General features: G+C 43.8%; 1 protein-coding gene across 7 annotated transcripts in view; it reads left to right on the top strand.

The window, feature by feature from the left end:
• The window catches only part of nrxn2b (neurexin 2b), a gene marked incomplete at its 5' end in the record, with an annotated part of 459,423 nt that overhangs the window by 425,852 nt on the left and 5,925 nt on the right, over positions 1–27,646 (top strand). For all 7 annotated transcript variants that reach the window (XM_083665752.1, XM_083665751.1, XM_083665749.1 and 4 more), the window contains 3 exons: positions 4,770–4,859; positions 15,469–15,794; positions 20,608–20,686. In XM_083665752.1, the coding sequence (XP_083521878.1) occupies positions 4,770–4,859; positions 15,469–15,794; positions 20,608–20,686 (495 nt within the window). The remainder of the gene's footprint in view (positions 1–4,769; positions 4,860–15,468; positions 15,795–20,607; positions 20,687–27,646) is intronic.

Raw genomic sequence — 27,646 nt, 5'->3', positions numbered from 1 at the left:
CCCTAACTTCCAGGATCTTCCCACCACAGCCATGAATCTAACCCAGACTTCAGGAACCCGCTCAGAGGGCAGCCAGCCTCCGGGCCTCCAGACCTCTAGGCATGGTGGTCCTCTCTCTCATTGTCCTGTTTCCTCAATGTCCACTATGCTGAGTGGCCATGTTAGCCATCAGGGCTTAGTGTCCTCAGGAATGAGAATAGCTGCAATAGAGCAATCTCTACATTTTCACTCACAAGTAAATCCATCTTCTCTCTTCTATTTAATGCATTGAGCTCTAGAGCTAATAACATTGTGTGGCAAGCGTGTTTAAAAAACTGAATGAGAATAGAATAGTCTTGGGAACGGAGTGGTTGAGATAATGGAGGTATAGAGAGAAGTCCAGCTGTTTAATCTGTTTTTCCATTATCATGCAGAGCAGGGCTGGGCCAGGTGGCAAAAGAAAAATGAGAAAGTTAGTTTCACAAACTCCCACTGTGCTGTTTATCTCTCTGGTGAGAGACAATGATCCAAATGCTAACACATACAAACAAACACATACATACTGTATATGGCTCTACTCTTATTCAGCCTAGAGCATCTAGTAGCTAACTGAAACATCTCAGGCTACTTCTTAGTACAGGAAAGGAAGTCTACAATGTCATCTTTATGTCACCTTCTTACTACTTTATCACATCTCCATTTTGGGTCAAACCGAACCCATGATGACCCATAACACTGTCCAGTCATAAATATTAATAATACATTGCATTTGAAGCGCCTTTCTCATGACCCAAGGACACTGTACAGAGAATGGCAAAAAGAAGAGTAAAATCTAGAAAACAAATCAAGTTAAAGGCTTGTAAGCAAGTCCAGTTAGGGGAAGGCCAGCCAGAATAAGTGGGTTTTGAGTTTTGAAGGTGGAGATGGAGTCAGAGTTGTGGATTGTGAGGGGGCTGCAACACTGAAGGCTCTGTCATCCACTGAGCGCAATCTAGTTTGAAGAGTGGTAAGGCTTCCAGTGTCCGAGGAGCAGTCTGCGGGAGGTGGTGTAGGTGTATAATAGGTCTGAGAGGTTTGTTGAGGCCATGGAGATACTTGAAGGTGAGTAGTAGTAGTTTGAAGGTGATACAGAATTTGATAGGGAGCCAGTGAATATGGTGCAGAGTGGGGGTAATGTGCACATGTGAGTACCCTTGCCACAGAGTTCTGGACATACTCCAACCTATCCAGGGATCTGCTTGCCGCCCCAAATAGGATTCCATTGCAGTCCAGACGGGTGACAATGGCGTGTATGAGGGTCTCAGCAACAGAGCATGTAAGTCAAGTCGTAATATGTTCCTGAGGTGGAAGAAAGCGGAGTTACTGATATACTTGATATGAGGCTCAAAGGAGAGAGTTTGGTCGAGTATGACACCCAGGTTTCTGACTTCAGAGGAGGGACAGATGGAGCTACCATCAATGTTCATCACAAGTTTGCCAACCTTCTTAAAAGGACACTTCAATTTGTAACATCACATTCATTGTCCACCATACCAAAAAAGGTCCAAAGGAAATTACCAACTATGATGTAATTGGGGGAAAAAAATATTGAAATTAATTGATTTTCAAAAACTACAGCCACAAACACACTCCCCCTGGATGGAAACGTATTGTCGTAATACAGTTGTATTTACCTATTGTAATAAAAAAAAACTGTTGATTTTGGTAAGCCTTAAGGTTTTGGCTGTGTGTCTGATTTTGAGCCTAATAATCCATGGTATGGCACTGGAGACAATGAATGTGATGTTAATTGATGTCAAATTGGCGAAGTGGTGGCTTAAGTGGCTTATGAAGGCAGTTGATGAGAGATGGGGTGGGAGAGGAGCTGAGGGTTAGGGTTAGGGTTAGGTGTTTGTGTACTGTAGATCAAGGTTTCATCTGCATAGCAGTGAAAGTTCAGGCCACGGCGATGGATGATCTGGCCCAGAGGTAACATGTACATTTTGAACAGCAGGAGTCCAAGAACCAAGCCTTGGGGCACCTCTTGACGGACAAGACCAGTCAGGTAGGATCGGAAGCAGGCAAGGAGGGTATCAGTGATGCCTAGGGATATTTATGGTCCAGGAGTGTGCTGTGGCAAATAGTGTCGAGGCAGCTGTCAAGTTGAGCAGGAAAATATGTTCATATTGCCAGAGTCAGCAGCAATAAGAAGGTCATTTATGACTTTGACCAGGGTTGTCTTTGTGCTGTGCTTGGCTCGGAATCCAGATTGTAGGGGTTCATGGAGGTCATGGTTGGTCATGTGAGACTGAATTTGAGAGGCAGCTGGTCACTCCAGGATTTTGGCTAGGAAAGGGAGGTTTGAGATGGGCCGGTAGTTTTAAGTTCATCCAGATCCAGTCCCTGTTTCTCAAGGATCGGCGTGACTGCAACCATTTTGAGCTCAGAGGGCACAATGCCAGTCCTGAGGGAGGTATTGACAAAGTCAACCAGGAGGGGGCAGAGTGAGGGTAAACATGCCTTCACAAGAGATGTGGGCATGGGATCGAGTGGGCAGGTAGATTTTGTGACCAGTTCAGTGATGTAAGTAGCATCAACAGGTGAGAAAGTGCTACCAGGCAAGGGGGCTGCGGTGGTAAAATACATCAGTTTCTGGGCTGAGTGAGTAGTACAGGATGGCTGAAGTTGCTGTCAATTTTTGATTGGAATAAGTCCAAGAACTCATTGCAGCAGTCCAGTATGCATAAAGTATGCATTCCAAAAGTAGCTTCCTGGGGGCAATTAAACCATAGAAACATGGCAGAGGTGGCAGAGAAGTTATACAAGGTATGGTCCAGGTACAGGTCAGGTGCTTTCCATCAATTGAATTTTGTGGGAAACAAGGGTGTCATGTTCAGGCAATCCAGCTAACAATAGCGGAGTGCAGGCAATTCATCGAGGAGGTCAACAAACATTTGTCAAAGAAGTAAACGTTGTCAAAAAAGGAGGAGAATCCAATAAAACTGTAAAATCTCAAATCAAACTATTACTGTCTGGCAGGATAGCAGAAAATAGCAGAAAAACTCAAAGTAGGGACAATCAGTGGCAGCCAATCATGCCAGCATACTCTTTCCCTCCAAATACTCGTCTCATTTATCTTTAACTGTTCCTCTGTGGCATTTTCGAACTCCCTCAGTATAAAAAACAGGCTTGGGGGGCCTTGGTTTGTTGTTTGTTGATCCTGCAGTTATTTTTTGCTTGTTGCCGCTCTCATGTTTGTCAGTGAGAGCGTACACATGCAGTCACACACGCACACTACTGTTGATGCGTATTATGCCGCCCTTGTGCTTTCTGTTCATGATTAGTCACACCTGGGGACTCTCAGGGGGGGTATGATCAGTCAGATGGCACAGCAAGACAACACCAAAACAAACCACAATGGATGGAACTACCTGCGTGAGCGTCTGAAATAGAGACAGAGCGTCTGTTTATGCGCTTGACAGCTTAGATGCATGCAGAGCCTTCTGACCGCCGCAGCTGATTAACACACCCAAACTGATTATAGTGGGAGTGATCTGTTTTTCACCTCGACGCTTGCGCATGCCGCGGGCAATTAGGATGCGGTGTCGAGCCTAAATTCTCCCCTCTCCCCTGGCAGGCTCGGAGAGACAGGTAAGGAATAATTAACCAACGTGATAATGGAGGACATCCCCAGATTCACATGGCATGACTTTTAATCTCCTTATTGTAATCAAATTACAGAGTTAGGAGCCAGTGTATTCCGCTTACTGCTAGTTTGTTGGAAACTCCTCCCTTCTCCCTTTCCCTCCCTTCCACTCATCGTCTCAGAGAGGCCCTGTTCTAATACTTTTTAATGTTTCCTTTCTTCCTTGAGGAAATTACTGGCCCCATCCCAGCCCCAACTTCAAGCTCAAACCCCCTTACCCTAGCTCCAAGTTTTATAGATAGCTCTCCTGATCTACGGTATGACACAGGGGTTGATTGAAACGGGGATAGATAATAAGTTTGCATGTGTTTTAATGGAGGAGCAATGAAGTGCTTTTGACAGGCTGATGTGGTGATTCTAATTATGAAATGCTGTTGATTGAGTAGAGTCCCTGATTATACAAGAAAACCTGACAGGTTATGTGTAAAAAGCATAGCCAATTCCATCAAGTGCATTATATCAATTGAAAAGTGGAGAAGTCTGGATTAGTATGCATTATGGGCTTTGGGCGTATCTTAATATCATAAGTCTGACTTGAGCACCGGTAGATCCTCATCTCAAGCTTTTTGCGTAGGTTCTAAACAGAAAATGTCTTCCTTGTATTAACTGTGAAATGTGTTAAGTTCCATGTGCTTATCTGTCTTTGAATCTGCAATAACAATGGTTGATGATGTATACATGAAATTATGTGCTCTGTTTTTATTGATGTCAATTGTATGCTTATGATTGGAATAAGTGACTGCTGGTTTTGTTTTGATTTTGACAGAATGATCAGATGATAAAGTATTGAGTAATGCTGTTTCTGCTATTACATTTCTGTCCACTGAGTTATAAGATGTCAGCTATGAATTCTACAAATGTAAATACATTATTTCTAAATTATTCATAAATATGTTTAACTTATCGGCTCATAAAAAAACAACCATTTAAACCCAAGGTAACTAGAATGCTGTTAACATGTCTAACCATCCAAACCAGTCCACAAAAAGCTGATTGACTTCTTCCTTACACCTAAAGCTGATTTTAAAGTACATAACCTGCTAAACCTCTTTGCCATGTTGCCCTTTCTCTAACCTTTAACCTGTCTTTTCCAAATTCTTTAAAGGGAACTTTGATAATGAACGCCTGGCTATTGCTAGACAAAGAATCCCATACCGACTTGGTCGGGTAGTTGACGAGTGGCTACTCGACAAAGGTAATAAAAAACCCTTAACACCACTAATGACCTAACCACTTAACCAAGTTAACCACTGCTCTGGAGGAGGTGCAGTGCCACACAACAAGGGTGGATGTGATTGACTTTCGTTTATGTGATTGGCTTTCCAATCACATTTTTGTCAGCCTGAATGAGTTAATCATCACTTATATTGCTCAATGGTAATGTGTATTAGTAACACAGTCAAACAGCTAGACCTGAATTAACTCAACATTATCAGCTTTATGGTATTGTATTCTATACATTTGCAATTCTAGTCCCTGGTCATTGTATCTGATAATTGGCCACTATAAAAGGGTGTAAATCAATCCTAAAGAATCTCTAAATCAATCCTAAAGACTATCTAAGCAGGTTGTTTGCGAAGTGAAACTAAGATGACTTTGACTATGACTTTACGTGTTTCTTGGAGCGTTAACATGAAGGCTTAGAACAGCCAGTACACAGGGAAACACATCCAGAGCACCTTGGCATGGGGCTGCATCTCTTCAGAGCATTAATTCCCCAATAACCCCAACATAACCCCCCCAGTAACCTGCCAGCCTGTAAATAGAGAATATCCATTGGTTCCCTTCTTCTTCTATTCTTGTGTCTTTTGTTTGCTTTTGTGCATTTCATTAATTATGATGATTATATTCAAACTACTTATTCACAAAACTGACAACTAGAGAAAAAACAACCATTTAATTGTCTGACATTTTCAGAGAAAGTAGTCACATGAAAGTCATTAAAAGTTAAAGGGACTCTTGATGTGTCGGCTTACTTTGCTGCAGTAATACGTTGATATCTCACTGTGTTGGCGTTATTCTGCCCAACTACAAGATCGACCATCTGTTTGGGCGAGATCCGACCAAAGTGACAATTCTTTAACCCTTTGAGTGCCAAACGTCCCAACCTCTTTGTCGTTGTCTTGTGTCGTGTGTTTGTGCTGCTGAAGGTGGTTGATTCTAAAAGACATCTACCAAACCAGAGGTCTGGCCTTTGTCACTCCTCTCTCTTCCCCTTTCATTCCATCCCTCTGGCCACATGTTGACCTCTGTTACTCCACAAGGAGGACAGTGAGTGTCTTTTTACTTGCTGTATTGTAGCTCAGCCATCACAGCACAGTGGGTGCATTCTAGATGCACATTTTTTGTACTGTAGGTCTATGCAGATTCCGATTTTGGGGAAATTCTTAACATCTAAGGAAACTCCGAAAGTGTGCAGTACACCTGTATCCTGAATACAGCCAGTAAGTCACATAAAAAGATTCGAGAGGACATTCTAGGGTAGCTAGATTAGCTGAATGCGTAAAATTCTAAGGCCTCACCCAAGTTTGTCAGTTTTTATTTTGTTTGTATGACTAATAAGAGATGCAATGTAATGAATTAATTAACAGTATACAACATTCAATTAGCTTTGGGCAGATTGTGTTTGAATTGTATTGTCAGTGATAATGCATGCAAGGAAATTCAAAATATACTAATTTGTCACCAAGTGCTAAATGTATAATGAGTATTAATGTGACACTCAATGAGATAAATTGAGCATTCTCATGTTTATGTTAGAATAACAAAATAAATCTGAAAAGTTTTCGTCTCACGCTATTTAAAATCTATCACCGCTTTAATTGTTCATAAGGAACTCCCTCATAAACAGAGTAGTGAAGGTATACAATTAGAAATACATTATGAGATGAAAGTGAGCTGATAAAACAGATCAACAGACAATTAATTAATGTGAATAATCAACTGCAGATACTGTTTGTTGTGATTTTTAGAATAGAAACGTTTAGGAAAGGCTCGGTCAACAATACTATGGGGGGTGGGGGTGGGGGCGGGGGGGCAATAGCACATTTATTTTTCATAAGTCAACAACGACTTTGTGGAATACAGAACATAATAATGATGAGATGTTGAAAGAAAATATATGTTCCAAATACGTCTAGAATGAGAAAAGGCTTGGAATGTTAGTATATATAGACAATCTTATCAAAATCGAGATGGAGGGAGGGGAGGAAGAGAAGGCAGAGGACATTTCTCAACTCAAAGGGTTAAAGCTTGTTTGTTGCTTTGATATGAAAACAGACAGAGATGAATGATTAGTAATGAACTAAGCAGAATCTAACCACCTAACAGCAAACCAGCAAACTCAACTCACACTAACTCCTGAGGGCTGCTACCCCATACACCACTCCCCTCCACTCATAGCAACAGAAGGTCAGTATGTTGTGATGATTAGACCAGAATTATTTAGAAATGATCCGTTGTACCTTCTGGCCAGTCGATAGAGCAACCAGAAAGCCCTCAGTTTTAACCCTATTATAAACAAGTCTAACATTTCAGCACAATTGGAACCCACTGTCAAAATTCGTCCCCATCTGAGAACTGAGAGAGGTTTCAGCATAGTTATAAAAGAGAAACCACTCAAGATAAATGCAGAACAACTAAACAGCTAACTAAGTGCTAACCCTTTTCAAAACAAGACTAAGTGGTGCCAGACAACCCCCTCCCCTCACCCCCCCTCCCCTCACCCCCCAAATGCAAAACTCAGAGGGTTAAAAATAACAAATTAACTGAACACCAAATTCCTCCGAAGGAGTCAAATTTTTTAAATTTTGAGATGAACCAGTTTATTATTTGAATGCTTCTTTGGGCATAAGTTACAAGAATAAGGTCCCTTTAACGTTTACTGTTTCACAATGTTAGTGTAATGGACAAGTAATTTGTGAACGTGAACAAATGTGTTGATTCATGCTGTATGTCATTTGTTATGTAGGATGAATCCTGTTGTGTGTTTGAGGTGGATGTGTGAGTTTTTGAATGTGTGAAAGAGAATGGGGGTTTCATGTGAGGAAAACAACCTGCGTATTGGGTTGCCCAAATACCACTGTGGCCCTGTTACAATGCTACATAGGATCTCAATGCTTCATCTCTTGACAAGAACTGAGCAAATGTCAGCCCAGTGTGCCTCCTCTCATGGCCAATTTGTGGTCCTATTCGTCAGCTAACCGACTGACCAAGGCGAATGGATATTTGCTCTCAATGATAATGTAACTACAATGTTATAGCTAGCTATAGTTAATGGTAACTGAGTAGAAAAGAACACACTTCCACAAAGCAGCAGAAAAGGTATCTAACACTCACACACTTATGGATGTTGCCAACAGACTTTAATGTCAGAAAGAAAGGGTACCATATATTCCCCCCCAAAACAGAGCTGAGCTGTAGGATCGCCTCTCTGTGTGCAGCCCTCGTTCCTTTTCTCCTCCAGACTTTGAGGCAGATCAGAGTGAACGTCTCTGGCCCCCTCAGCGACTCCCATCTAAATCCAAAATGGCAGCAGTTATAGGGACCCAATGTAGGGGAAAAATAAGAGTCCCAAAAGTTTTAACAGCTCAATGCAAACCAAATTCGCTCAGATGTGTCCTCCTTTCTTCGCCTCTTTCCTCTGGCCTCATATCCACACACCACCCAATCCTCTCTCCTTTTTTCCACCCCTCCCTTTGTCCTTCTCTCTCTGTATTTATTTCTCTCTCTCTCTCCCTCGCCATCCTTGCCAGTTTTCTCCAAATCTTGGCGCTGCAAACCAGTGATGACAGTGCAGCCTCTTTCTTTAGAAACAACAAGAATGGAAGACGGCTTCCTAATCTCACTAGGGACACGGAGGAAAAATAGAAATTACAAATAACCTGCGAGAATCGATTTCCCTTGTTCTATTTTCTAACCGGTGAACATTCAGCTTTTTAGCCGATGAGGTGTATTTACTTCTTGGCCCTTGCCCATATATCCCAGTCACAGCGGAGAATAAACCAAGATGTAAACTGGGAGCAGTGTGGCATACAATCAGGCTTAGGGAGGAGCAGAGCCCTGTGGACCCATTAAAGACCTGGAGGAACAACCAGTGGCTTGTTTAGGTAAAACCAAACTGGGGAGGAATGGAGGGTGGAGGAGATGAGGACTAGAGGGAAGGACTCCCTGGGCGGGCGAGTAAGATTTAATGTCCAGTGTTTAATGGCCTTATTCGAGCTCCCCTTTTCCCTAATCGAGAGCGATCGAATTCTCCCACTTGATACCGAGCCGGAACCCAAATCGACCCTCCCTGGCTCAGCACAAATCCAGGCAGGCCATGCGTGAGTCTGCCGTTATTACAGAGATTTTTCACCCAGGTTCACACCAGAGGGCGGCTCTCTACTCCACTGTACACCGCCCATGACAGGTTCATCTGGCTCTCTCTCTCTCTTGTTTTCTCATTCACTCTTTTTGTGTTATTACTGCTATGTTGGAAAATGAGAGAGATTCTCTGCATTTGTAATTTGCTAGCTCATCTACCAGCAAAAGTGGCTGCAAGACATTGGCTCACTGCTTGAAAATTATGGTGCACTTTGCTGTGTTATTTCATGGTCCCCTACCATGAAATGGCCTAGAACAGCTCCGTCACAGCTGGATTGAAGGAAGGAGGAAAAGGAAAGGATTGTCCTTAGCTAACAGCTATGCCTCTTCCTACTTCCTAGATCTCTAGATATATAATAATACATAGCGAGCCACACCCAGTCAGATCCAGGGTACTGTACTGTACTCTATCTACAGTCTTCCTGTATCTCCCCACTACAGTCTCTGTCTCTGTCCACCAGGCCCCTAGGGGCACCTCTCCCTCACACAGTGCCTTCACTCCAAATGTCACGGTGCATTTCGCCCCTTGCCTCTCTTTGTCAAACACAATTAATTCATAGCGTTACCCAAATACCCTACTTCTGTGGGTAAAAAAGCGAAACGCTTAATTAGCAAAGCGAGCCTTGCGCTAAGGAGATAACTTCTACTCACTTCGTAATCAACTTTGTCAGTGTGCCTCTCTCTCTCTCTCTCTTTCCCTCTCTCTCTCTCTCTCTCTCTCTCTCTCTCAGCTTGGAGGAAGAAAAGGGGGAACATTTCTGGAGTTGAGGGAGAGTTGCAGACTGACAGAGCACCATAAAGGCTCTTGGTGTAAACATTCTAAGCTCCTGTCAATCAACCTGCCCAAAACCTGCGTTTGCATCAGAGGAGCTTGCTTATCCATCCGTCCTACTACTTTCCGACTCACCACAAAAGCACTAAAGATGGCAACTCTTTGGAACCGTGTGTCACTCCTTCTCCCAGATAACGGAGCCTAAGAACAAGGAAACACAATGATGAGGAGTGAGGGGGCCCCTCCAGCTATTCAGAATTCTATTCTGATCCCTTTCACTGAAGCACCATTTGATCCAGAACATCCAGGCTATCCTTCCCTCTCTCCCTCCCTCACAGCTACCTACCTCAGAGTTAGCCACTTGGAGGGGGGCTAAGCTGTACGCTCTGGAGGTTGGAGACTGCTCTCATTACTTCAGCTTCAGACAGGCAATCTGTGCATTAGCCAGTCGAGCGTGGCCTGAGCCCGGCCCACTCCTGGGCTCCGCTGGCTCAGCCGGTAATTACCAACCTCTGCTCATCTAAAGCCAGCCTTTTCATTCTCTCTGTAACCATCACCAAGTGGATGGACGTATGTATATCCACTACGCCCCTCTGAGCAATTCTCTTCTGGTCACTGGGAAATGAAACAATGATACAGTACGGTGGACAGGTTTCCAAAGGAACAAAATGGAGTCTTGTGGTTTCTGGTCCCACTCCTGTGATTACTGCTAGGTTAGCCATATGATTATCATCCTATACAAGAAAGGGGGAAGGAGGCTTAAGTGATATGATTCAAGTTCATTTTTTCACTCTTTCCCTCCCCCTTGTTACTTTGAGTTCTCTCATCCTACTCTCTTTCACTTTCTCTCTCTCTCAACTTTTCTCTCCATCTACCGCACATCCTCCCCTTTTAAGATCCTCTTTTCTTTCCCTCTCCCTTATCAACTGTCTTTCCCTGCCTCCATCCCTTGATGATGTGACATGCTATCCTCATACTGCTATCTTCCTTTACTGCTCCTCAGTTGTCCTCTCTCCTGTCATCTTTCATGTCCCAATTCTCACTGAAATCCCTTCCTATTCTTTCTCTCCTGCATCTCTCTTTCATATATTGTGTACAGTGTACTATGGCGCTGTCTCTTCCAAACCACTTCAACCAGAAATAAAGACAAATCTTCGAAAGATAGAATAGCCAATTTAAAGTATAATGGGTAATGATTGGGGTAGAGGTGACCTCAGTCTTCCTCATCAATCTGTCTCACTTCTGTACTCATAGGAAAAAAACACACACAGAAATAAAAACACACATAAGTGCAGTATTCAATTACACCAAGTTTTATTTAATCAATCAGCTCTGTACAACCACGATGATTGTGTAACAGCCCCTGAGGGATACAATTGAGAGTTAGAAAATGACATTTATTTTAATTTCAATGTTAACAATTAGGGATTACAACCTTACAATTCAACCCCCATCTAAACATTTCCTCTGCAAAATATCTCTTACGGATGTCTGGGAAGAAAATGACAGCCTTGTGAGATGTGCAGGCCTCATCTCGCCTCCCCTCCAGAGATATTGATTACCTGCCAGAGAGAGAGCCCATGGCATTCCTGTGAACATTAGCGATTGAAAAATCGCCCCTATTCCCTGCTACGCAAGGGGGCCCTAGCATGGAGCGGCAGGATCGTTAGCATATTCCCTCAGTGAGGAAATCAAAGCCAACAGCCTTCTCGTCTTCAAGCCTTCCCCGCCCGCCAGGTTATCAGCCCACTAAGCCTCCCGGTGTGAATCAGTGAATGTGATTGCGGCCCATAATGCTTTCAGCTCCTCCACTCCTCCCCTCTTTCACCCAGATGCCACATTTAAGGAGCAGGAACCATTCATCGCTTCCTTGATCCCCTCTCTCTGGGGCCAAGCGACTGGGACGAAGATATTCCTAGCCATGCCACTGATGACAGATACAGGCCTGCGTGAGAAACCTTAGAGAGAAGCATTGAGAGACCACAGTGTCACACAACTCCAATGCAGACTTCTCTTCTTGTAGATTTACATAACAACTTGCTAAGATACATGTTCTTCACTTCACTTGCCGTTGTTCTCCTCCCCCCTCTAATTTGTCCTGTAAATTCTCCTCTTTAGCTCTCTTTCACTTTCTGTGTTCTTGCATATTTCCTCTGTCTGCACATCAGTCCGCAGTGCATCGTTAGTGTCATCCCCCTGTATATGTCATTCGTGGACACGATTGTACAATATGTTCCCTCTTCCTTTGGATAAGAACACAGAACATCTGTGCGGATTCAACTAAAACAGCAGGGATTAAGAACATGACAAGAAACTACAGTTGACTACAACCATGATCTAATGAAAGAGAGAGAGAGGTGGGCTGGGGACAAAAGGAGAAAGACAAGATGTAGAGTCTGGGAGTGAGAGACAGAAAATGAGAAGGGAAGAGCAAGCAGTAGAGAGAGAACCTACACCCTTTAAGAGGCTAAAGTGCTCCAGTGCAGAGGGACGTCCATCACTCTGGCTCAGGGCTGAAGTTAATTAGGGGAGTGTGTGTCATCCTGAATGGCTGTTTTAATGAGTGCACTGGCTGTCACTGCCTCTCAGCCCCCAGCCTCTGAGTCCAACCCGGGCTTCAGACCATTAACTGCCCATCATCATAAGGGTCTGGAGAAAGGGAGACGACACCGCCACCACCCAAACCCAAATTGGTCCAATAAACCCTCATCAATGCACCCTTTCGCACACAGACATGCACACACACACACACACACACACACACACACACACACGCACCCACACACACACACGCGCGCGCGCACAGGCACACGCGCGCACAGGCACACACGCACACACATGCACGCATACACGTGCACATACACACACACATACATATACAAACTTACACATACACACACACACACACACAATCAGGCACACATGCACACACACACACACACACAGGCACACATGCACACACGCACACACACACTAAGTAACACACACACAAAGTAACACACATACACACACACACACACACACACACACACACACACACACACACACACACACATACACATACAGTATACACAGACAGCACATAGCTCCAAAAGGCTACCTATCACACGTAAAGGTCACCTCACTGACACATTTCAGACACCTTACAAGTTAATATGCACACACACGTACACACACACACACACACACACACACACACACACACACATACTCACACACACACACAGAAGCTGTATCCGGTATGCAGAGAGCTTGCTCCCTGCCCCACTCCCTCTTTCCGCTAACCCCCAGCTGAAATTGGGTCTGAAGCCGCATGTCAGTTTCGATTTGACCCGGCAGCCCCCAAAACAATAACCTCATCAGTCCCTGTTAGAGTCTCCTCTTCATCAGACAGCCTCACAAACAAACACTGATTCTCCTCATCTATTCAAAGGGCACCTCCTGACTGATGTACAGGATAAAAGCCAACTTTTTTAAAGGCGGCTCTTGTATAGCCTGACACATTTCCATCTCACATTGAAGTACATAATAAATGTGTACTGCAACAGACTCAAGTATTACCCAGCTATATGATACAATAGTTGTCGTAGTTGCTTCCACAGAGGACGTCTGATATCAGTGGGTTGTCTTGAGACTAGGGATCACTGTACACACACAAGGGGGAAACTGAGGCAGTGATTCTGGAGGGGGCCATAATATACACTGCTTGGTAAACTAAGAGGTGAGATAGTATCCAGACTCAGAGACAGTGTCCTCTGCTATGCTGTCTGTCGGGACCCCCCTGGAGAGCAGGCATTGCTTGGACAGCACCTCTGAAACTGAAGACCCATTGGGCTGACGTGTGTGTGTCTCCTCTGGTCAAGGGCACGGAGGATATTATACTCTCTTACAAAGATGGGAAAGTGTGGGGGACCAAGTGTGTGTGTGTGTGTGTGTGTGTGTGTGTGTGTGTGTGTGTGTGTGTGTGTGTGTGTGTGTGTGTGTGTGTGCGTGCGCGTGCGCGTGGGTGTGTGCGTGTGTGTGTGTGTGTGTGGGTGTGGGTGTGGATGTGGGTGTGGGTGTGAGTGAGAATGTGTGTGTGCACTGTGCACATGCATGTGTGTGTCCAGTTGCTAAATTTTCCTTGCTGATGTTCTTCCTTGACGAACACTCCTCTTCTCTTCTTTTCAGAAAAAAACATCCTTAGCTGCAGAGATAATAGAGTGAAAGACAGCTATTATGTCAACAGTACATATGCCACACATTAACTCTTATCATTATGGTGGCAGGGGATTGTAACCATCCCTAGTGGGCTTCAGATGGACCTAATGATCTGATGATGGCATGACATGTGTAATGAACTGTCTCAGCGGAGTGTTTATCCCTGAAACGTCTGCAGACATTAAACACACACACACACACACACACACACACACACACACACACACACACACAGACAGACACAGACACAAAATAGCATGTATATACCTAATTAAGAACATAGGTAAGTTATGTTTCAGTTATTAAGATTACATAAGATTACATTTCAACTAGAATTGCACACACACATATACACACACACATAATCCAATTTTCATGGCATGCCATCACTGGGAACCCATCCCTCTCTCATGCACACACACTCACACATTTCTGTAGTATCCCTTTCACACACACAAACACACACACACACACACTCTCAACAGGGATTGATTAATCCATAAAGAGGCCTCTTTGGCTTCTCTCTCCTTCCCCTCTGAAGTAATTACCTCATCAAGTCTCTTTTTAACCCGCTTCCTCCAAACAATATCCTACAGTAATCCACCCCCCACTCGCTCCCATTCTACCACTGTCCTCGGCCTCCCCAAGAGGCACATTAGATAGGTCAGAGGTTAACACATCTAATATCCAATCTGATTGGCCCAGTGTGGCACCTTCACTGAGAACGAGGGAGGAAGGGGGAAAAAAGGATTGACATCAGCAAAGAATTGGGGAGAAAAATACACCCCCCAGATTCCCCAAGTCTGGTAACACATTAGTTTTGGAACATGCAAATGTCGACCCTCTCATCCATCTAGATGCATAGTAATGGCTGGGGTGCGACCGCTGCTGAATTAAACATTTCCTTCCAAGTGTTTTATTTGCCTAGTCTCCTCCTATGGATGGGGATTTTTCTGTCCAAGGCACTTCATCATTGGTGCTGCTCAGGTGCTATGGGGTCAATGACACCAGGCCAGCACTGCTGTAATGTATTCCATCTCTGAGTGGAATGAGATGCGTTCTACCAAGGCACGAGTCCCAGGGTCAGCCCATTGCTCCCCTGCAATCTATTTGACTGCCAGATGCAGGCTATGTGTCTGTGCCGCCCCGTAATGACTGCATCTGCAGCAAGCAAGGTCCAATCTCCCTAAAGTGTTACCAGGGAATATCCCATGTGATAGAAATTGTCCCCCCTGCTGTGTGTCTATGTGTTGTGAAATTAACAAAGAGACAGAGACTGATGTGCTCTCCTTGCTGCTTCTCTCTTCTCTCCACTTTCCTTCCTTCTCTGTCTGTCCCTTTTATGTTTCTCTCCCCCCCTTTCTTTCTTTCTTTCTTTCTTTTCTCTCTCTCTCTCTCTCTCTCTCTCTCTCTATCCTTCTCTTTCTCTCTGTCTCTCTCTCCCTCTCTCTCTCTCCTACCCCACCAGGTCGACAGTTGACCATCTTCAACAGCCAGGCATCTATTAAGATCGGGGGCGGTGGGGATAAGGGGCGTCACTTCCAAGGCCAGATCTCGGGGCTCTACTACAATGGGCTCCAGGTGTTGAAGCTGGCAGCCGAGGGCGACCCCAACGTCCAGGCTCAGGGCAACCTGCGGCTGGTGGGCGACGTGCCGTCCGTCCTCACCACCGACACCACCTCCACCACCCCGCTGGCCGACATGTCCACCACCATCATGGAGACCACCACAACCATGGCCACCACCACCACCCGCAAGCAGCGCTCCCCTACCATGAGGGACAGTGTCACTCAGGTTAGAGGGGAAGCCTGGGCGTGGGATGGGATGGGAAGGCTGTTGAGATGGTTTAAAACTAGAGGTTGGAGGGGGAGAGATCAGGAATAGACTAGGCCGGGCTGGGCTGGGAGTGGGATGAAGTTGCCCTAAACACAATCAGCTAGATCAGCTAGAATCAGGTAGAATTTTGGAAGGGTATGCTGATCCCAGATCCGATCAACTTCTCCCAGAATGAGTGGAGCAGGGTCAGAATTCAGAGGTCATAGCTGTTATATTAAGGTTATTTCTCTCTGTATAATCACACAATGTTTCTTCAGTACAGTCCTTTGTGCCCACAGATTGACATGGGGAACTTCAAATAGACAAAGTGCTAGAAAACAGCTCCACAGGCTATCCTATTCGTCCAATTATGACTGCAATGTTGAGTCCTTCCACAGAGTTAGCGCTGATCCAGGCCTTTGCTGTAGGGGCCATATGAATTCCAGTGAATTCCAGACAAATCATCATCGATAGACTTAGATATAGATATGGCATCAAATAAAAGAAAATAGATGCCCCGCAAACCGCTAGCCTTACCCTAGACATGTGTTTGCATGTGTGAAGCCTAGGATTTTTATCAATTAAGTCTCCACATGTTAGAAGCACCATCCACTATTCCTGGATGTATCAATTAGTGAACAATGGAGAAGTGGCATCGCTGCACACAGCTATGTCACTATGTCCTCTGGTCCCACGCATCCCATAGATGCAATAACAGGCCCTGTGTGACAACACTGATTTCGCGCCCCATACCATCTATTCATTAGCTGTGAGCAATGTATGATAGAAATAACACCTCACACAACGTATTGTAGCACTGCATTATATTAAGATCCAAGCGTCAGGGAGAAATGGATATATAATGGGGGATGATTGACGTCACTGTTGAGGAGCCTTTGAATAGTCACATTCTTATTTACTTTGTTGGATGTACAGTACATTCAAATACTGTATCAATTAGGTAAGTTAAGGTTAGGTAAGGTTAAGCTTGATTCTAACACAAGTTAGTCATATCTTCCATTTCAAAAAACGAATGTGATGTTGCAAAGATGAAGAGGTAAGGTGCCAATTAGTGGATGGTTTCTCTCGAACAGTTGTGAAGCAAACATTCATTAGTACCCACCTTGTCTTTAAAAGCTTACCTGAGATCAGTCACCAAACTATTCAAGCCTGCCTTTGACAACCATGATTAAGCTTTCTCTGAGTAGAAACAGCAATCTCTTCCTCCCTCCCTTATCTCCCTAACTCTTCACACATGCAAGTGAAGGCTTGTCTCTATCTTTTCAGCCAATAACAACAGTGCTAATTACTGAACTAAAAGCTTCTCAGGTAGAGTTAAGAGGACTTGTGTGTGTGTGGGGGGGGGGAGGGGGGGAGGGGGGGAGCTCAAGCTCCTCTGCACTGCTAATCAAGGCCTGTCTAATAGAATGTTAGCAGCAGTTGTTTGTTTTTCTTTTGGGGCTTTCTCTGCCCCTTGCGCACAGCATAAACCTGGAGCCTTGATTTCAGCTTACTAAATGTAATAAATAGGGTGAAAATGCACTAAATTACCTCTATGTGGCATTATCAAAATGGTTTGAGTACTGTGTATCTACTGGCTTTGATTGGAGAGGAGTGGAGAGAACATCAGACACACTGATTCATTACAAAGACCCAAGCAGATACTGTGCCCTTCCAAAGTCACATATGACGCAATTGTTCCACTGTCAGTTGGCGTTCAGGGACCCCTGTAAAGCTCCATGACAGAATGTTATATCTGATTACCGCTTCGCTGTGGTTACTTAGACGACATCATGGTTTGCGGTTTTGCCTTTCTCATCCCCAGTAAACAGGAGATCAATGTAACCTAACTCTGATATGTATAGTACTCACATATACAGCACACATCCACTGTGCTCACTATCATATCTCTGTGCCAGCCTCCAGGCAGAGTCAGACGTTAGTGTATAGAGTGTAATAACAAGCCTCTGTAGCGGTGTTGTGCTATGAAATTGACAGCCAGCCATAGCGCCGCCTGATGAATCGTCGATGGGCGTCATGGAATCCTGAGGCACAGTGGATATCTGGTGTTTTGTTCGGTCTTCCACTGAGCGCTTGCTACCATTAATGAGCATAACGTTTATTGCCTGACATTTATGTTCAGTGCAAAGTCATAACACAAGCGAGGTCCTACTTTCAGTATGTTTTTATAACCAATAAGCCATTTTTCCTAGATGTTCACATTTAACAGCCTTTCTGCATTGCCTAGACGAGTAGATACAATAAGCCAAAGAAAATTGTATTAAGGAAACCAAGCCAGAGAATAGAACATTACAGTGCCAATAAGTTACTCATCAAAGTATCACAATGAAAGAGTTCATGATCGTAGACTTAACTCTACCCATTCATGAATGTTGGGCTCATTGCTGGCTAACCCTGTGCTCCCTCCTCGAACAGATGACTCTGTCATTAACAGGCTTTCCTGATATGTGTTCCTTTTGCTTCACTAATAGCTAATGTGTGGTTGTTCACTGCCCAGTGAGCTTGCCTGCAGCACCTTGATGAACACCGGCCCAGATTGGGCCCCACTGGCTGAGTTAGACAGAGAAGAAGAAGACTCTTTATTTGGCCATGCAATCAATTTTCATCAATTGTAGGAATTTGGGCAGCCATATTCGGCTCCGCTGGAGCAGTTAGGAGTTAAGTGCCTTGCTCAAGGGCACAACGGCAGTGGTAGGAGCCTTAGATATGATGCCAGTAACCTTCCAGTTACCAGCTCACATCCGGCTCCCTCCTAGGGTGGGGATCAAACCAGCAACCTCCCAATTGCTGGCCGGCCTCTCTAACCTCCAGGCCACCTGCCACCCCCAGGAAGAGACAAGGAGAGAGAGGGAAGGAGGAAGGGAGAGAACAGGAAAAAACTGAGAGGATGAGTATTGTGTTGGAGATGTAGGAAAACAAGAGTACTGTAGATAGAAGGAGCAGAGAGGTAGACAGTAAAGGGGAGTCACACTTTAGGGAGTCCATTGAATGGTTAAGATGAATCCAGTCCTACAGTTCAAGGATTCGGAGATCATTCAACACATTCAGTTACAGAACCATGATGGCTGCTCATAAGATACATTCTGGTCATCTCCAGACCCATGTCCTGGACCACTGATCTGATGGGGCCCTGATATTCCTTCTAGCCCCATTCACATGACTTAACCATTAGTCATGGTATGTTTAATTCCACTTTCGCTCCGGGCATACACACATACTCACGGGAAACACACACTGTCCCCTGCACAGTTAATAGGCCGTCTTGTGGAGGCTGTTGTGGAATTTTGCGCTAGAGCAAACGTGGTAATTGCACTATAAATACAGCCGGGGCCGAGGCTAATGTTGCAGCACCACATTGCTATAATGAGCCCCCACACTGCTCGGCGAGACATCACGGACACAGAGAAGACAGGACAGGAGGACGGACGCAAATGAGCAAACCCAAATTTCAATTTTTCCAGGAGCTGTGAGCTACCCAACCAGAGTGTAATGCTTTGATCATAGCGAATAATGCTTTGATGGTTGGAATAAAAAAGAGTAGAGTACCTTTTGATGTGTTATTTTCTTTCTTACCCCCTGATACCAGACTTGGTTTAAAGAATGGGAGTCATCACTTCTCCTGCTCTGACCCCAATTTGGGAGAGTGTGGTTTGGGTAAACTAAGATCTGCGCACCTCCTAAGCACAGCCACTGAGTCAGGGCTTCTCCCGCGTCCTTATATGATCTCTCCAAGATAGTCTGGGTGAATGGAGAGCACTGCAGGGAGACATCAATAGGGCAGGTTGCAGAAGTTGTCCAGGTTAAACTGAAATGGTTGCATTCTTAACTCCAGGACACTTTGGGGCAATTCCATACTTTAAAACATGTCTGGCTCTTGTTAGAGGTTCGCTAAAGGAACTTGGTGGTTGGTATGACATGGTACTTATAAAGACCCATACTTTAAGAACACATGCTAAAGGGAATTCAAACAACTTCATGTTTGCTATCAACGGTAGCTCTGATGATTTAAGACATGGAAATTAAATGTAAAAAAACTTGTTTAGATGTTGTGAGGAGTACAGGTGGTCTTGTGCAGTCTGGAGCACACACACACACACACACACACGCACACACACACACACACACTGCATTTGATTAATAAGTAAATGCATCCAGGCTGTGGATTAATAATGGAGAGAGAACTTTCAACAGACGCCTTGAACAAATCACTGCGCTCAAATCAATTGTGCTGCCGATGACAAGCCCCCCATATTCTATCAGACCTTGTCTTGAATATTAACATGAGGTTGTGGGATAGGAGGCAAAGATAAGGTATGCTGCTCACAGCGCAGGTGTGTGAGAGAAAAGTGCACTGGAGACAAGCTTATGAAAGGGCTTTTTGTATGGTTATGACCAGCCAGGAGCTATTAGCCCAGCTTCCACTGTAATCATTTTATGCTGTGCTCTCACGTAATGGACTTAAACAATGTGTTTTCATTGGTATATAAAGGTCACAATCTCTAAATGGATGGATGCTAGATTGTCTTGTATTTCAAAGTAAGTTATGTAATGGTTAAGAGGAACAAATCCACACTGCACGGAAATGTCCTTGAAAGATGGAACTTATTGTAGGGAGCAGAACCTGTATGCACTTTTGAACCCCTGTACCCAAAGAGACTTTTTCTAGGTATATAATTTAAAATTATAGTTGAGCTGAGCACGCTAGTCTTTTATATTACAAGTTTCATAATGGGATTCACTCTCACACCCTTATCTACCCCCTTCTCTCTAGAACACAGATGACCTGTTGGTAGCGTCTGCTGAATGCCCCAGCGACGATGAAGACTTGGAGGAGTGTGAACCTGGAAATGGTGAGTCCACTCAGGGGGTTCTGTGTGTCCAATACTGGGGATCCACAAGCCCAGCAGAGCAACAAGACTGCTACCCCTTACCCACTTTGCTCTACACTGTGACCCCATGACCTCCCACATGCAGCTGTGATTGGCCAGATGTGTCCCCACCCACCACCCACATTTCCTATTGGATATGGTTAAAATGAAGTGAGGGAAATAGGGGAGAGCTGGCCACTTGCACCCTGATTGGGCAGCGGCTGGTGTTAGCCCAGCTGTTGCACCAATCAGCAGCTGTGATGTTAACAAGGGCGGACAGTTTCAACATTGAACTCCTCTTCGCCATTCATCTGGCAGCTGTGGCTTGGCAGGCCCAGAGCTGAGCAATCCTGTGTCGAAGTAAAGGTCTAACGAACTTCTGACACAAGGACGGAGACCATAGAAGAGCAGGATTTTTTACTGCGCTTTCCATGGTTTCGAGCCACAGTGAGCTGGCCGCCTGCCTGAGATCTGCCAAGAAGTCTTACATACATATAAACTCAAAATAACACCAGACTTAAGGTCCCCTGGGCTTGTTTCTGTGTTCTATAGTAAAGGTTCAAACCAAAGTGTTACCCTACAGCAGCCTGTGGGGTCCTCAGGCTTGACATAACCTTTGTAAAACCATAGGGAGGGTTTAGAGCCCTTTCATATTACCTCAATGTTTATGTTTGGTGTTGGACAGAATATTATACAATGTTCTGCTCTGCTACACTTTAAGAAGCTGAAGATTAGTGCAACCATCCTTATTATCCTTGGGAGGTGAAACACAGATCAAAATGTAAGTTTAAATACTATACAGTACAGTACATTGTTTCTCTATGAGGTTTCACTGTTCACTGTAGGATGTAGACAGAAATACATTTATCAAAAAGAGAAGTTTTTCCGTGGCTGCTACCCAGACATAATCTCTCTGGGGAAACACACACACACACACACACACACACACACACACACACACACACACACACACACACACACACACACACACACACACACACACACACACACACACACCTCCAGATAGACACTCATCTCTCTTACTATGGGCGTTAAGTTTCTTCTCAGCTATCCCCCCCAGAGACACAACAACAATCACAGAGACAGGACAGTGAAAGAGCTCTGCTATATTCTCCATTGTAACAAACCCAGCCAAGTTGTGTAACCTGTAAAGTCTAAGTTACTAGCTGAAAACAAGAACCTTCCTTTTCGCCTTTACACTTGGGGACACAGTCAGTCATTATCTGATATGAGCCAATGGCTGGGGATCTACCTTTTATATCACTGTGCGGTGGAGCCTGACTTAATCGATTTCCAGATGAGGCAGGAGAAGTGGAAAAAATAGCTTTGATTTTTCTCTGTAACTGGGGATGTAGACTAATGATAATTCATATTGATCAATACCGAAGGCTCCCTACTGTAGCAAGCAGGGGTCTTCTGTGACTGTGTTATGTAGTTGATGCTAAAGGGCTTGTAGGCTAAATTGTTGTTGTAGCAGCAGTAGTGAAGGTAGTAATTATGAAAGAAAGTGTTGGTATTGATTCACCACAGTAGCCATATGTCTTTTTCCCTTTTTTATACTGGTTTGTTTTATCTTTTCTTTTAAAGGGTGTTGTGTATTTTCAACACTCTGAGTAGAAGGGGGTCTCTTGATGTTGGGAACAATGCCACTTGATGGCTTGTCATTTGGCCCAAAGTCCAAAGGGAGACAAACAAACAAATACACACACACACACACACACACACACACACACACACACGCACACACGCACACACACACACTCCAAAACATATACAAAGAGACAGTGGATACAAAGAAACTGGGACATAGTCATAGCATTAAAGGAATAGTTCAGTTTTTTGTTGTTTTTTTACCTCATTTTCCACTTACTTGGAGTTTTGTAGGCTCATCCAGACATTTCTTTGACTGGCCCCAGGGCTAGGATTTAGCCATACCAGTGTACATGAATGGGCTCACCTGTATGCTATCAAAAGCACAGAAAATGGCTTTTAAAACTCCACACAAAATATAACATGGTTTAGTTATCAGGAGTTCTGTAGAAAAGTATTCTATTGTTTTTATAGAAAATGATCTGTCATTTTGCCTTTGAATAGAATGGACTAGCTACTTCAACCGAATTACATTGTTCCACTCAAGTGAGCAACGTGTTTTTTTTTTGTTTTTTTTTAAGTGAGCAACAAGATTCATGCTCTGGTGCACGGATGTAATGAGAAATGAGTTCCAAACTAAGGGCAAAACAGGAAGTATTGTCAGTTTGAATAATATATGCTTGTAAATGTGGAAATAACAAATTGGTTTCATATCGACATGCATGTACAGTACAGGCCACAAAGATATCAGATGGCTGTAGAATTTCTTGTGGAGATGTTTAGAAGTAGTTATACATATAGAGTACAGGTGATCCCATGCATGTACACTGGTATGGCTAAATGCTAGCCCTGGAGCCAGCCAAATAAGAAATATGACCAAAAAAAGTGTCTGAATGAGCCTACAACAATCCAAATAAGTGGAAAATCAGGTCTGAACTATCCCTTTAAAGAGAGCAGCTGCAGACAACAGTGAAAGAGAAGATACAGCACATCTTCAAGGAGTGATTGGCATTGAGAGGTGCGTCACGTCCCTTTGCGCTCCGAGGAAAGAGAAAGAGAGAGAGAGGGAGAGATCTGGGATCCCTCTGAAACGTCTGATGAGTTTTCTATCCGCCCTGCCTCTCCCACTGGGCTAATTAATCTTTGGCCTCGTTAGGAAGCCTTAATTACATCATCCTACCAAGTTGGATTTGGATTCTCTGGTTTTTAATGAGCCAGCACCAGAATAGGGAGAATACATATCAGGGCCCCCTTAACAAAGCCCCACTATCTACAAAGGGGATAGGGGAGGATTGAAATATACACACACACACACACACACACACACACACACACACACACACACACATACACACATATACTCAAAGATGGAAAATATATATATTATAGACTTGTTGTCTTTCTATGTTGCTAACAATCTCAATCTCAAAAATGTGTACGCCACCACAATGGATTTGAAATGAAACAATCGAGATGCAATTGAAGGGCAGACTTTTAGCTTTAATTCAAGGGGTTGATCAAAAATATTCTATGAAACGTTTAGGAATTGCAACCATTTTTATACACAGTCCCCCATTTTCAGGGGCTCAAATGTAATTGGACAAATTAACATAATCTTAAATAAAATGTTAGTTTTTAATACTTTGTCGAGAATCCTTTGCAGGCAATGACTGTCTGAAGTCTGGAACCCATGGACATCACCAAATGTTGGGTTTCCTCCTTTATGATGCTTTGCCAGGCCTTTACTGCAGCTGTCCTCAGTTGTTGTTTGTTCGTGGGTCTTTCTGCCTTTAATTTTGTCTTCAGCAAGTGAAATGCATGCTCGATCGGGTTGAGATCAGGTGATTGACTCGGCCATTGCAGAATATTCCACTTCTTTGCCTTAAAAAACTCCTGGGTTGCTTTCGCAGTATGTTTTGGGTCATTGTCCATCTGTACTGTGAAGCACCATCCAATCAACTTTGCTGAATTTCGCTGAATCTGAGCAGACAGTATATCCCTAAACACTTCAGAATTCATCCGGCTGCTTCTATCTTCTGTCACATCATCAATAAACACTAGTGACCCAGTGCCATTGGAAGCCATGCATTCCCATGCCATCACACTGCCTCCACAGTGTTTTATAGATGATGTGGTATGCTTCGGATCATGAGCAGTTTCAAGCCTTCTCCATACTTTTTTCTTCCCTTCATTCTGGTACAGGTTGATCTTGTCCAAAGAATGCTGTTCCAGAACAGGGCTGGCTTTTTTTTTAGATGTTTTTTGGCAAAGTCTAATCTGGCCTTTCTATTCTTGAGGCTTATGAATGGTTTGCACATTGTGGTGAACCCTCTGTATTTGCTCTTGTGAAGTCTTCTCTTTATGGTAGACTTGGATAATGATATGCCTACCTCCTGGGGAGTGTTCTTCACCATGTGAAGGATCCTGCGATCATCCACCACTGTTGTCTTCTGTGGACGTCCAGGCCTTTTTGTGTTGCCGAGCTCACCAGTTACTCCTAATGTTGCCGCTATGTCTCTGATGGATTTTTCAGTTTTTTCAGCCTAAGGATGGCCTGTTTCACTTGCACTGAGAGCTCCTTTGACTGCATGTTGTGCGTTCACAGCAACAGCTTCCAAATGCAAATGCCACACTTGGAATTAAATCAGACCTTTTACCTGCTTAACTGATAAAGAAATAACAAAGGAATAGCCCACATCTGTCCATGAAACAGCTTTTGAGTCAATTGTCCAATTACTTTTGGTCCCTTGAAAAAGAGGGGGCTACATATAAAAGAGTTGTAATTCCTAAACCCTTCCTCCAATTTGGATGTGAATACCCTCAAATGTAACACTTTAAGCCCATATTCATTATATAACTGTGACTTGAATATGTTTTGGTAAACAGCTAAAATAACAAAAATTGTCCAAATATATATGGACCTAACTGTATGGTCCCAACGGAAAGCACTGCAGCCCCCCTGTGGCCAAACTGACATGTCACTCTTGCTGGTCATCTTTAGGGTGGTGTCTTTGTCCATACCCTCAAACTCCATAGCGACAGTAATGAGGAATTGATCTAGGTCTTACAGTACAATGATTTGTTACCTCATCAATTGTAGTAAGATCTCCTCTCTCTCTCTCTGACTCTGGAGTATGTTTTATTATTATATTTTTTATGAATTCAGATGTTCAAAGGAATGCACACACACAAACACAGGCTAAGAGTTGCATACATTCCGATTGTATCAACAGAGGCTTAAGTTAATACATCCTCTCTGTATCAATATAGAGTATATTTAATGTCATATGAAGTGTATTAAATCGAAAACGCTTGGTGTGGCAGAGACAGGCTCAGATTTTTCTCTCTGAAAGAAAAGAGACTGAGGAAAAAGTGCAGTCATAAAATATCATATTAAATATGTATTCATGTTGAAGAATCATATCAAGGGCTGTATTTTCAGCTGACGCAAAACAGACAAGTCCAAATGCAGGTGTATTGGCAATTTGTGTCGGTGGTAACGGGTGAAATTACCATCGCCTGCACTCAGGTGGGTGGAGAAGCGGTAAAAGAGGTGTGTTCACGACAATAAGCTGGTCAAGTGCCATCAGTTACGCTGAAAAAATCGGGCCTTGAAAATAGCATACACACACCCTCGTGAAACCACCAGCTAGGTGCCTGCACAGTCGTTTGCGCTAAGACTGTTTTTTACTTTTAAAATAGAGCCCAAAACGTGTAATGACAATGTAATGCAGAACACAAGATGTCACCTAACCATTTGATGCTTACAGCTATGATAAACTTAATCTCCATGGGATGCCTTCCCACTCTGCTTCAAACTGTGAAAAATGTTAAACAAATTTCACTGCCAGATTAAAGTATTTTTTTATTTAATGAGATAGTGGCTTTTAGTGTGCCTCTTGAGTACTTTGGAGGAACCTTCAGAAATACAATTTGGAAGGAACATTTGTCCCCTTTTATTTGTTTTTATTTTTTTGACATCCTTTTCTCCTGAATGATGGAAAAAAATCATCTAATGTTTTGATTCAGCAAATATGTTAAGAGAGAGAGAGAGACAGACAGAGAGAGAGAAGTGCACCAACAAAGAGAGAGAGACACAGAGAGGGAGGGAGAGAGGGGGAGTGAAGTGAGAAGACACAATCAGAGAGTTAGAGAAAGAGGGGGAGGAAAGGAGGAATTGGGAGATGGCTATGGATGTACTCTGACAACTCCATAAGTTTGATATTTCATGTGTTGACTTGGCCTAGCATCAAACACAGAACCTCCCAGCCTTAGGACCCTCCACTTTGCATCACGCTGAGATAGAGGCACCAGGCTGCGGGCCAGAATAGCAAAGCCAAGGAGAGTTCATGGAATCAATCCAGGACTTGTGCAGAAAGCCACCATAGAAACCTATCAGTAAAGCAGTATCCTGATTCTAGTGGAGCATCACCAATTAGCGTCTGAAGACATGAACCCTTCCTCAAGGCTTATGATGACATACAATATGTGGACTGTCTGTTACATGATGGACATATTGCACATTTTTTAGGTTTATTGTGTCTATGAAAGGGTACAGCATGGTAGTCCACTGTAGAGAGGGACAACACACTACTTCTATCCAAAATATAATGAAAGCTCAATTTCCCCCCACAATTCTCACTGTAAATATTCCAAGTGCTACGGACCAAACAAAGTGATCGACAGAACAACTAAGTCCCAGGGTTTGTTTGGTCTCCATTATAGATACATCAGTATCCATCTGCAATGTCCTGGTTTATGAGAGAAACAGAGCCCTTTAAGTGAATTGATTTGGTATAAAGAGGTGAGTCATCATACTCTAGTGCTGTAGAGTTGGTATTACACAGAGGAGCACACACTGCAGCAAGGAAAGAAGAGCTGAACCGTCTCGACAGGTAAAATCATTTCACAATGGAGCGAGTCAAGTACATTTTCAATCTCCCCAACACAGATGCATCTCAATACATTCTCAGTGCAGTCTCAGTTCTTGGCAGTTCTCAGTGGGATGGTGTAAGCTTTGATGGTGTCTGTTTGAACATGCTCATTCACAACAGCCCACTCACTCAACACGGCATGGATGTGGCCAGGCTGTGGGTAAGATCTGACCAATCAGAAACTGCATGTGGAGTGACAGGGGACAGCTGTGGGAAGGTATAGAGCCACACCTCAGGGTTTAATAGAACTGTGTGTGCAGCCAGCTCCGTCTATTCCAGACAAAGGAAATCAGACACTCAGTAAAGAGTTTGTTGAGGTTGAGTGAGGGGGCTATATTATGCGGATATATCTGTGTGTTTACTTTGTGTCTGAGGGCTGAGAATGCCATATTTTTCC

This window comes from Argentina silus, assembly GCF_951799395.1.
Source record: "Argentina silus genome assembly, chromosome: 1".
Lineage (NCBI taxonomy): Eukaryota > Metazoa > Chordata > Actinopteri > Argentiniformes > Argentinidae > Argentina > Argentina silus.
Note: the sequence above shows the minus strand (reverse complement) of the source record. Positions and strands in the feature narration are given on the sequence as shown.